Genomic DNA, 12,384 nt, shown 5'->3' on the forward strand with positions numbered 1-12,384 from the left:
CCTACTAATGACAAAAATCAAAACACGATGAGGCTGGCTTAGTTCCCGTGAGGAAACCCCAGCTCTGCTGCTTACCGTACTTGGGCAAGTCAGTCAATCTGTCTCACCTCGGTTTCTCCATCTGTAACATGAGATAAACACAGTGCCGACCTCACAGGGTTATTGGGGACTAAATGACCCAAGGCATCTGAAGCCCTTAGGACTGAGCCTGGCGCATGGTAGATGCAAGGTAATTCTGTTCACTGATGATTTACGAAGCGCTCCCACGTTGGTCACGTCCCCATCCTCTTAACGATCCCGCGCCGTTTCGTGGCCGTGAGGCTCGGTTTGCAGGGGAGCACACTGGGGCTCGGAGAGGAGGGGCTGGCTGTGACCCCCGGTCTCCTGTTTGGCTCCGCAGGAACCAGCGACGACCCGTTCCAGGACTCGGAAGGGCGAGAGGGCTCAGAAGCTGTGGCGGAGCACCAGTTTTCAGACCTGGAGGACTCAGACTCAGACTCAGACCTGGATGAGGATGAGGATGAGGATGAGGACGAGAGCCAGGACGAGCCGTCAGGACCATCCTCGGAGGCACCACTGCCCCGCCCGCTGGCCACGCTGCCCGCAGACTCCTCACCTGTTCAGGGACCTCAGCCCCCAGATGCCACCTCTGGCAAGCAGGCCACGCGGGGCAGCTCGGCCTCAGAAGCAGGCAGTTGCTCCACGTCCAGCCAAAGCATCCTGTGCCTCCCTGGGCTGGGACCAGCCCCTTCAGGCCCCGTGGAGAAGGACACAAGCTCAGCCCTGAGCTCTAAGGCCTTGTCCCCGAGGAGGCCATGGTCCCCCAGCAAAGAAACAGGCAGCCGCTCACCACTTGCCCACAAACACCCACTAACCAAAAGCGACTCTACCCAGCGACATTCACCGGCCCGAGAGCCACAGGCCTCAGCCCTGAGCCCGCCTGGCTCCCAGACTGGCCCTCTGCCTTGTGGGTCTCCAAGACTTGAGCTGTCTCCTCACACCCCCCACCCCCTGGGAAGGGAACTGCTCCCTCGAGTGCATCTGCTCCCCGAACGTGAGGGCACCACAGACCCAGGCCCCCCCAGACACTCGCCCACCAGGAGCTGGTCACCAGGCCAGGCCAAGTCTCCGCCTCGGCCAGTGCTTCCAGGGAGGTGGGCCTTGGCCAGACCCGGCAGCCCCTTCGTGGGTGAGTGCGGCCCCAGCTCGGGGCTGGCCCCGCGGGCTCTCCACCTGCCCGCGCCTCTACCTCACAAGCTTCTCAGCAGAAGCCCCGAGACCTGCGCCTCCACGTGGGTGAGTTCCTGCCCCGAGTGGCTGGGCTGCTCCCCCTCGGCGGGTGGGGGGGCTACAAATTCATTTCTCCCTGAGGCACCAGGCCTGGAGCTAAGCTACCCGCCAGCTTCATGGTCACTGATAACTTAGCAAATGCTTATGGGGCACCTTCTGTACCAGGAACCATGCCTGGTGCCTGAAACCGGCTCATTTAGCCTCGGAAGCAGCAGGGCAGAGTTTGGAGCTGGCCTTGTGCCATTCTCCTCTCACCCCACCCCACCCCCATGCTCGCTGAGCAGATGGCAGAGCTTAACTCACTGTCACCAGCACCCTCAGAGGTATCACAGCCAACACATCCCTGTCAGCCCTCAGCACCGTCGCTGGCACCCACCATCGCCAACCCCATCCCAGCCACCACCACCACGCTGCCGCACACCGTCACCAACCACCACGCTCCCGCACACCGTCGCCAACCACCACGCTGCCGCACACCGTCGCCAACCCCCACGCTCCCGCACACCGTCGCCAACCACCACGCTCCCGCACACCGTCGCCAACCCCCACGCTCCCGCACACCATCACCAACCACCACACTCCCGCACACCGTCACCAACCACCACGCTCCCGCACACCGTCGCCAACCACCACGCTCCCGCACACCGTCGCCAACCACCACGCTCCCGCACACCGTCGCCAACCCCCACGCTCCCGCACACCGTCGCCAACCCCCACGCTCCCGCACACCGTCGCCAACCACCACGCTCCCGCACACCGTCGCCAACCACCACGCTCCCGCACACCGTCGCCAACCCCCACGCTCCCGCACACCGTCGCCAACCCCCACGCTCCCGCACACCGTCGCCAACCACCACGCTGCCGCACACCGTCGCCAACCCCCACGCTCCCGCACACCGTCGCCAACCACCACGCTCCCGCACACCGTCGCCAACCACCACGCTCCCGCACACCGTCGCCAACCCCCACGCTCCCGCACACCGTCGCCAACCCCCACGCTCCCGCACACCGTCACCAACCACCACGCTGCCGCACACCGTCACCAACCCCAGTGCTCCCTCACACCGTCGCCAACCCCAATGCTCCCTCACACCGTCACCAACCCCAATGCTCCCTCACACTGTCACCAACCACCACGCTGCCGCACACCGTCACCAACCCCCACGCTCCCTCACACCGTCACCAACCCCAATGCTCCCTCACACCATCGCCAACCACCATGCTGCCACACACCGTCACTAACCACCATGCTGCCGCACACCGTCACCAACCCCCACGCTCCCGCACACCGTCACCAACCCCCACGCTCCCGCACACCATCGCCAACCACCTCATCAACCTGCTTGGTGCTTCACCCCTTTATCAGTAGTCACCACTCTTGTCACCCCAAGCCCTGCCACGACCATCACCACCTAGCACCATCACTGTCATCAGTGCTGCTGTGATCCCCAGCACTGACAACACCTTCCAGCGTCTTTTTTGCCACCATACTGTCATGACCCAACACCACCCTTCGCCACCAGCAGCATTGACACCACCTGCCAGAGATTTCAGCTTCTGGGGGAGCACGATGTAGGAGCGCCTCCTTGGTTTTTCATTTTGGGGTCACATTACAATTTCTGGCAGTGGGTGAAGGTCAAGAGCCTTGAGTGGGAACTTGTGTCCAAGGGTACAGGGGGTCAAGACCATTTCAGGAACAGGAGATTCAGCAGCACCACGACTGGGGGCCAGGCAAGGGGGGCCAGGAGCCCATCTCACCAGAGCACCCACATCCTCTGCAGCAAGCATGCTGGCCGGAGGCGTGCGACCATGGGGCCTGAGTGTGCTCCTGGTCAGTGTGTGGGGACAGCCCATTGCAGAGACGGCCCAGCACGGGTGGTTTCATGGGCAGGGGCTTGGAACTTGGTTCTGGCCCCAGCTCAGCCAAGACTTGCTCTCTAGATCCCCTCCTCTTCTAGGCCTTGGGGTGTCCATGTGCCTGGCATGTAACCTGGCCTTACCTTGTCTTATTTTCTGACCCCAGCAGAAGGCCGAGTCCCGAAGTCCCTCCTGCTCACCTGGCCCTGCTCGTCCCGTCTCCTCCCGACCCTTCTCCACCCCCCATGACTTCCACGGCCACATCTCGGCCCGGACAGAGAACGTCTTCAGCCACCTCCCTCTGCACTCGCAGCACTTAGCCCGCGCCCCGTGCCCCCTGATTCCCATCGGTGGGATCCAGATGGTGCAGGCCCGGCCTGGGGCCCACCCCACCCTGCTGCCAGGGCCCGCTGAGGCCTGGGTCAGTGGCTTCTCGTGGGGTGGCAGCGACCTGACGGGAGCCAGAGAGGCCCAGGAGCGAGGCCGCTGGAGTCCTACTGAGAGCTCATCGGCCTCCGTGTCCCCTGTGGCTAAGGTCTCCAAGTTCACACTGTCCTCGGAGCTGGAGGGCAGGGACTACCCCAAGGAGAGGGGGAGGGAGAGGACGAGCGGAGGCCTGGGCAGACCTCCTGACTGGGAGTCTCGTGGGGCTGCGTCTGCGGAGTCCGTGCCCATGCACAGCCCCCGCACCCCGCCCGAGGCCTCGCCCCGGCCACCCCAGGGCCGCCGGGCAGAGTCCTGGAGCCCCCGCGTGGAGTCACCACACACGTTGGCCAAACCCCTGGCCTCTGCCCCTCCGACGCTGGGCAGCAGCAGTTCCGTGGGCTGCTTAGCAGAGGCCTCCACTCGCTTCCCAGCCCGGAGGAGGAACCTCTCTGGGGAACCCAGGACCGGTCAGGACTCCCCTGAGCCCTCAGGAAGTGGGGGCCCCGGGGCACCTCCACACCAGCCCACGGACAGGGGTCCTCCAAGCACTTAGCCTCTCCGACAGCTTCCAGGGTTCGGCAACAGACGCTTCCAGAAACTTCCTCGAGTGGTCCTGCTCCCGTGGGCTCCCCACATCTGTCCCGTGTCCAAGCAGCTCCTGCTCAGCCCCATCGGTTGTATCTTCCCACGTATGCAGTTACCTGTGCCTTTTTCTACACCTTTTGTTGCTTGAAAAGAAACAAAACATACACACATGAAAAAAAAATCCACGAGGAGTTTGAGGCTGTGAATATTTTGTGCTTTATTGAGAAGGGGTGTCGGTGGGGCCTCACCCTCTGCTGATGAGGTTGGCAGCCACCCCCCCAAGGCTGGCACGAAGTGGCTATTTGTTGAGGGAAGGGGGATGCACTGAGGGAGAAAAAAAAAAAAAACTTACAAAAATATATATATATATAATTAAATGTAAAAGCAAGCTCTCCTGTGTACAGATGTGTATGTCCTATTTATTGCCACTTTATCCCACCCCAGCGAGGGGCCACCCTGGCAGCCAGCAGAAGGGCCAGGGGCCCCAGGCAGAGGGGCACACACAGGCAGGGAGACCCCACTCGGCCTCCACAGCCGAGCCCAGGAAACGCCAACTTTCTTTTTCCTAAGAAAAAGAAAAAATTTTCCCCTAGGATTTTGACACAAAATAATGGCAGGTAGGAGGTGGGAAGGAGCTGGTTGGTTCCCCTGGGCTCCCAGGTGCCCAGGTGGACAGCCCCCGACCCTCACCCTCGGACCCTGGGCTGGGAAAGGCATTCCGACCTGGCATCTCCCAGCTCCTGAGCACCTGGCCCGGCCTCGCTCCCTGGGCCCGGGCCGCAGGCTGCCTCCCTGGCTCTAGAAACTCCCCACGAGGCTGGAATGGCCGGGCCCAGCCCCTAGGGGTCAAGATCCAAGGTGCACAGGCATGCTGTTCCAGAGGCTAGGGCTGGGGTTCTGTTTCACATTTGGTCCCTGGGGTACAAAGGGCCCTTCTTCCTCCATGGCTGAGCTTTTCCAGGGCTCGGCCTTGGAGGTTGACAGGACTGGTCCCCATCCCACCCCCACACTGTCAGGCCTCCATCACCCTCAGGAAGTACCCGTCGCTGGTGGGAACTACCCAGGCCTGCCATTGGCTTAAATCCCTTTTAAAAAAAATGCTGTTTGTAGAAACATCTAGAAGGAAGGGCTACTGTTTGGTACTGCCCTAGATTCCCCAGATTCTTCTGACCTGGAGGGTTCTGATCGAATTCTCCAAAGCAATCAGTTCTGGCCAGTGCCCTCATCTCAATCCCCTCCTCCTAGAAGCTGCCCTGCATTTGCTGGGGCAAAAACCTGCTTTGTAGGAACAATAATGTGGGCAGAAACTAAAATCCCAAATGGAAATGTGGAATTTGAACTCAAACATGTTTACCCTGCTCTAGGAGAGGTGGATCTCCCCCAATCCGGCAGAAATTATTTCGTTTCTACAAGGGGGAGAAAGCACCCCCCCCCCCCCGCCCGGCTGGGTGCTGAGGCCATCCTTCAGAGCGGGACCTCCTGGACAGTCCCCAGTCCTGAGCCAGGCGGTAGGACCCCTGAGCTGTTCAGATGGGCGACATAGGTGGAGAGGGCCGAGGCCCCTCCGGGAGCTCCCTGGACTCAGCCACAATTCCCTCTTCCTCCAGTTCAGGGCCTTTCCTTGCTTGACCCCTGCTGGGTGGAAGAACCAGTCACAGGTCCAGCCTCCAGCCACACCAACTAGTTCATTTTCCTTTGACCTCACTCAGAAAAAAAGGGGAAAGAGGGAAAGGTCTCCCTGAGGCCACTGGACTCCAAGGTGCTGGGGTGGGGTTATCGAGCAGTTGTTAGCTGCCTGGCCTAGAGCTGAGGTCTGTCGCCCACCCTGGGAGAAGGCCAGCAAGCCCTGACCATAGTGGTACATTTTGGCCTGGCAGGAAGTGGGAAGGAACCCAGATCCCACTCAGCCAGGGCCCAGGCCCGGGCTGTCCTCATCCTCGCCTTTCAGTCCTACCCCAGGGGCTGCCCAAGGACTGGAGACTTCAAGTGCTGAGGCCTGGCAGCTGGGTGAAGGGCACTGCTTCAGCCCAGGTTTGAAGTATTCCTGGGCATGACCCTCCTGCCCCAGGCCCACAAAGCAGCAGACTGGCCACTCTGCTGGATTAGCCCCTGATCTTGGGGCTGGTCACACCCCTCCACCCGGCTCTGCACCCTCAGCTGTCCCGCACATCATTTCTCCTGAACTCGGACAGCCCACCCACCAAGGTTCCCCTCCTGGAGGTACAGGCCAGCAGGGGAGAGTCCTGTGGTCACCAATGCCACAGGCACAGGTAGAAGGGACCAAGACCAAGAGTCATTGGAGACCCATTTCTCAATGACAGGGACACCGTGCACAAACAGACTCTGCCCTACGGCTGCTGCCCCACACAGGTGCTCAGAGGGGCAGGATCGATGCCACCAGTCTGGGTCCTATGTCACTGGGCATAGCTCTAACCCCTCTGCCAGACTCTATTCCCACTCCCTGAGAACAGAGCCCCGCCTCCACACACCTTCATCATTTGGAAAAAGACTCTTGCTCCATGCCGTTCCCAGGCCCACGGCCCTGCCCCTAGCCACTTGCTCGTGTCCAGCTTGCCTGTGACGTGACTGTCCAGGCTGGGGGAGGCGGTGGAGAAGGCAGTGTGACGGGTGGCGGTTCCCTGGCGCAGGCCGCTCTGCTCTATGGGTGTTAGCACGGGGCAGGAGCCACCCGCCAGGGCTTCAGAGACAACGCTTGCTCCCAGGCCCACCTCCAGGACGCCCTTTACCCCCAGCAAGCTCAAGGTCACTCTGGATACTGACCCCGCTCCTCTCGGAGCACCTTCCCTAGCCCCCCCCCCCCTTACTCTCCTGAGACCCCCGTGGAGCCTGATGGCTGTGAACTGCTCACTCTCCCACCTCCATCACCTCCAACTTCCAGACCCACAATCCCTCTGCCTCCTCCTGCGGGAAAAAGTCAGAGAATTCGCTTCCAGATCCCTCTCACCCCTACTCTGTTCCCACCTGACCCTTTTGAATAGGAACAAGCAATATATCTGAGCTGAACTGCCCTCGGTCCCTTCTTCGGACAAACCCTTCGTAAGCAAAAGTCCTGCCTGGGCCGCCGTCCTTGGGGACAGATTCGCAGCCCTGACCGAGGGAGACCACTCCCGGAGGCCTGGTCCAAAACCCTGCTTCTGTGTTGTGACTCCAGTCCGCTTTCCCTTAGAAAACTGCTTCGGCACGTATGGTCACTTTCCTAAACTTAGTGTTAAAAAAAAGAAAAGAAACAGAAAAAGGAAACGTAGGCAAATGTAAGATACACACTCCCTGTAAGATAAATATTTGCCTTTTTTTTTTTTTCTAAAAGGTGTATGTATTCGGTCTGTGAAATTGTCTGTAGAAAGTTTCTATGTTCTTAAATGGCAATACATTCCAAAAACCGTACTGTAGATATGACAGCAACCACACCGGGATGGGGTAGTTTTGCCTGTAATTTTATTTAATCTCCAGTTTCTACACTTGCATCTTGCAATGTTGGTATGGTATCTATCAGTGCAAAAGGAAAAAAAAAAAATGTCAACAAAAAAAAAAATCCATGCAGGTCTAAAGCACAGAGTCTGACGTACAAAAGGAAAAAAATGCTCAGTATTGATGTGTGTGACCTTTGTTGTAAATTACATCTGTACTGTGAATGAGAAGTTTTTACAAGTATAATAATTGCCTTTATTACAGCTCTGGCTGAGTGTTCAGCCTGAGGATATTTTTTAAAAAAAAACACAGCATGTTGGAATAAATTTGAAAATCCCAACATAGCCCTGCTTGCTGGCTCATGGTTTTTCTTGAGAGTCGTAGATGCCCGAGTGACAGGGACACTTGGTGTCGCAAATGCTTCATTCCCTACAGAGCAGTCAGGCCCAGAGAAGGGAAGTGACCAGACCACAGTCACACAGCTAGGGAGTCTTGCGAGCCCTCGCTTCCAGGCCTGGAGAGGAGGCACCTGACCCACTGCCATGGGGTTGAGACTCTATTTATTTCCTAGGTCTATCGTAACACATGACCACAAACTAGGTGGCCCAAATCAACAGAAATTTGTTCTCACAGTCCTGGAGGCCAGAAGTCTGAAATCAATCACGGTGTGAGCAGGGGTGGTACCTTCTGAAGGCTGAGGGAGGGTCATTTCACGCCTCCCTCCTAGCGGTGGTGGTTGCAGACCGTCCTTGACTTGTAGGCTTGTAGCTGCGTCACTCTGCTCTCCACCTCTGCCTCCAGACCTCGGCCTCCTCAGTGTGTCTCTCCCCTTCTCTTGTAAGGACGTTCACCTTTGCATCGGGGCCCACCCTAATCCAGGATGCTCTCATCTTAAGAGCCTTAACGTCATTACATCTGCAAAGACCTTTTCTCCAAATAAATTCACACGCGTAGGCTCTGGGGATTAGGATATGGACTAAATTTTGAGAAGTCGACATTCAGCTCACTGTGGACAAGAAATCAAATGATGGCACAGTCACTCACTGCCTGTGTGACCTTGGGCAAGTTAAACAACCTCTGTGGGCCTCTGTTTCCTGATCTGGAAAGTAGAGGGGTTATCGTGAGGATTAAATGAGAGGATGTATACAGGGTCTAATGAGCCTTGAACACAGTAAGCCTTCAACAAATATTCTCTGAGCAGGCCTTGCAGGGGGTCCTGGGGTTATACGGATAGAAAAGCTGCGCATGGGTCCCCACCTTTTGTGCTCAACAATGATTTGCTGAGGGCCAGTGAGGAACCAATCATAGAATACAGCGGATGGCCCCGCCCTCAAAGAGCTTACATTCTAACAGGAGAGGCCATCCTTAAGCAAATAATGACATCATTAATTACTCAATCGCAGGAGCCGTAATTGCTGTGGCAGAGAGAACAAAAGCTGTAGTCCAGAGACTGAGTCACCCTAGCAACCTTCCCTGGAAAAGTCAAGAAGGTGGATGGGGGAGGGGAAGGGGCCGCTGAAAAGGTTGATGGGCCATCAGGAGGGGTCCTCCAAAGTGTATTTATTTTCCACACCATCAAGCAATTAATTCAATTTTGACACTATCTCCTGGGAGATAGCACAGTCCCCACAGGTTAAGGTCTCAGTCCCATCCCCACGCCCACTTCGATGCCAATCATAAATCCAGGTTGTCGCCTGTGCTTCCGATAAACCGGCTATAGATCAGAGGTTCTCACCACCCCTCCTTGAGTTCAATTAACGTGCTAGAGTGGCTCACAGGACTCAGAGAAACTCTTACGTACATTTACCAGTTTATTACTTAAGGATAACAGGGTTTCACACTTTCTCACACGGCTCTCCCAGCGCCTGCACCTGCTCACCAGCCTGGGTTCACCTCTCTGAACCCTGCCCTTCTGAGTTTTGAGAAAGGCTTCATTTCATTGACTAAACCGTTGGCCATGGGTGGCTGATTCACCTTCCAGCTCCTCTTCCCCACCTGGAGAAAGTCAGGAGGGTGGGACTAGAAATTTCAACCCTCGCCCTGGCCGGTTTGGCTCAGTGGTTAGAGTGTCAGCCCACGGACCAAAGAGCCACGGGTTCGATACCAGTTAAAGGCACATACCTTGGTTGCATTTTCTCCCCGGCCCTGGTCAGGGCTGTGTGGGAGGCAACCAGTCGATATGGCTCTGTCACATCGATGTTTCTCTCTGTCTCTCTCTCTCTCCTCCCTCCCTCCCACTCTATCTGATCATAAATTAAAAGTATCCTTGGGTGAGGAATAAAAAAAAGAAAAAGACGAAAGTTTCAACCCTCTATCACGTGGTTAGTTCTTCTGGCAACCAGATCCCTCCTCAGATTACCTGGGGGCTTTCCAAAAGTCATGTCATTAACATAAGAAAAGACATATCTATAGCTTAGGAAATTCCAAGGTTTCTAAGAGCTATTCTGTGCCAGAAACAGGGAAAATCAAAGATATATTCCTTATTATAAATCACAATATCACAGTCCTTATGTTAATGGTGAACAACACCAGATGTTACTGGTGAAGTTAGACCTTGGTCCTTGAGTTTGGCTAAGAAAGAATTCAGAGCCAAGAACTCTGGTTATAAGAGAAAGTTTATTTAGCAAGTCACAGGGGTAGCAGAATTGAGCCAGCTGGGCTGTGTGGACTCAGGAAAGTTTACAGAGGCGAAAGAAGGGCCCTTGGAGCTTAGGAGAAAGGAAGTAAAGGTATGCATGCTGGGTCCTTTGTCTTGAGGGTTTTTATCTGGTTTCCAAAGGTGGGGATTTTAGGGGAGGTCCCAGGGGAGGATCTCAATAGAATATTCATCAGCTTTCCAAGCGGTTCCTTTCAGGGTACGGTCTCTACTGACTGGTTGGCATCAATGCAGCTGGTCCTGATGTCAGCCATGGTGTCGCTTTGTCTGGTTTTGCTGCTTTTCTGGGCCTGGAGCTGAAACACACCTGAGGCCTCGAGGTTATCCCTAGTTTGACCAAAACTCTGTCTCTGTGGTCAACAGACCTGAAGCTTTGTTCCTAGGATTATTTGACACAGGCCTGAACCCCATTGTCCTGGGGGCTTAATGCTTAAGGGAGTGGTCATGCAAGGGCTTGTATGGGAGTCTATGAGGCTATTCCTGGTTCCTCCTCTCAGGGGATCTACCACATAAGTAGCAACTTGCCAGAGGAGAAAAGTTCAGGGGAGAGTCCGAACAGCATGACCCATGACACGGAAGGTCAGGGGGTCTAAACCATATGACCAGCCATATGCTAGGGGAGGAAAGGTCCCCCTGGGGGAGAGGTCCCACCCTACAATACTTGTTTTCCCAGTTTTGCCCACTGGGCACCCGGGGCTTTCTGCCCTGGTGACCTTCTGAACCTGGCCTGTTGCTCCTCCTCTGCTCATGTCGGTCTTTACTGCCTCCTATATCACTTAGGATAAACTGCTGCCTGGAAGTGTAGCACTAAGAACCTGTGAGGGTCTGTGTGTCAGCACCGAGGGCATCACTACTGACTGAGGGAAAAGCAGGCCTAGCACAGTGCCTGGCTCGAGGCCAGGCCCCTCCTAGATGCTGCGGCCGTTGAATACACGGTGGAGCACATGGCGGTGGCTGAGGACTAAGGAGAAGGGGGAAGCGAGGCAGATCTGGACACCTGCCCCGGGGCCTGGGCTGGAGGGCAGGGGAGAGAGCTGGGTGGCAGCAGGAGGGGTCCAGGGAAGAGAGACTTGAATGTGTTCAGGGCTGGTGGGAAGGAGATGGTGAGATGCCAGCCTGCTTGGCTAGGAGGAGAGGCAGACACTCCTCCCATTGTGACCGAGAGAAGAGGTGCAGGGGGCTCAGTGTGTCTGCTGCTTGGTGACAGGAAGTGAGGGCCTTTCTGCAGAGGAATTCCTCTTTGAAATGGAGTGAAGTCACCTGCTGAGCGGGAAGGAGGAAGCTGGGGGAGGGGGGCTGGGGTTGGAGGCCTCAGTAGGTGTGAATGGCCTCTGAAGGGAGCCGAGGAAGCCAGGCAGAGAAACCCAAGGCTCCCTGTGACCGCGAGAGCTGGCCGCCTCCTCTGCCCAACCTGTACTTTCTCCAGCTGTGCCGGGCAGGCAGGAGGCGCTGGTAGATTCATCCAGGGTAGGGGGTTTGCCAGGCCAGGGCACAGATAGACAGTGGGGTACGGGAGGTGAGACTATTGGCAAATACTCTCAAAAAATACTCAAAAAAGAGGTGAGGTCACAGACCACTGAATTTATGATCTGGGAAGGAAGCACAGAAACAGGCTGATTCAGAGAAAGGCCAGTGGTCAAGTGACAGATCTGGATAAAAACAAAGAAAAGGTTGTGAGTCGCCTTAGCTCATTGTTCTAGAGCTGGGACAGTCGTGGACGAAGCCGGTGTTGGCCACAGGTGTGGTGCTGAGGTGGAGGGACAGAGAAAGCCACCGAGAGGAAGTGGGTCACGCAGGGGGGAAGTGAGGTGCCCTCTGATGGCTGCAGGGCGTGGGTGGCGCTCCGGCTCGGAGCCGGGGATATCAGTCAGGACAGATGCTGTCACCCTGTAGACACAAGCAGCCAGCTTGCAGCAGGCCTGTGTCCAGCAGTCGACAAACCCACAGAGCTCTAGGGCATGGGTTCCCACGGTTGAGAGCGTGACAAGTGCGTGTGGACTCCCTGAAGGGCCAGCCACCGCCCCTCTCCGGCCACAGGCCTCCCACGGCTGCTCTAGGGTTCACAGAGCACTTTCTCTCTTGGAGTCAGGCAGGATGGGTACATGCCTCTCTGTCACAGGTGAAGGACAGGGACCAAGATC

General features: G+C 56.7%; 1 protein-coding gene across 2 annotated transcripts in view; it reads left to right on the forward strand.

Annotated features, from left to right (window-relative positions):
• The window catches only part of HIVEP3 (HIVEP zinc finger 3), a 44,146-nt gene extending 40,019 nt beyond the window's left edge, over positions 1 to 4,127 (forward strand). Inside the window, exons 5-6 of one of the 2 annotated variants that reach the window (XM_036256658.1) lie at positions 401 to 1,296; positions 3,314 to 4,127. In XM_036256658.1, the coding sequence (XP_036112551.1) occupies positions 401 to 1,296; positions 3,314 to 4,126 (1,709 nt within the window). In that variant the 3' untranslated portion in view covers position 4,127. The remainder of the gene's footprint in view (positions 1 to 400; positions 1,297 to 3,313) is intronic. The other variant, XM_036256657.1, reaches the window with a different exon arrangement.
• The last annotated feature ends 8,257 nt before the right edge of the window (positions 4,128 to 12,384 follow it).

The sequence above is a fragment of the Molossus molossus genome, unplaced genomic scaffold, assembly GCF_014108415.1.
Source record: "Molossus molossus isolate mMolMol1 unplaced genomic scaffold, mMolMol1.p scaffold_m16_p_12, whole genome shotgun sequence".
NCBI lineage: Eukaryota > Metazoa > Chordata > Mammalia > Chiroptera > Molossidae > Molossus > Molossus molossus.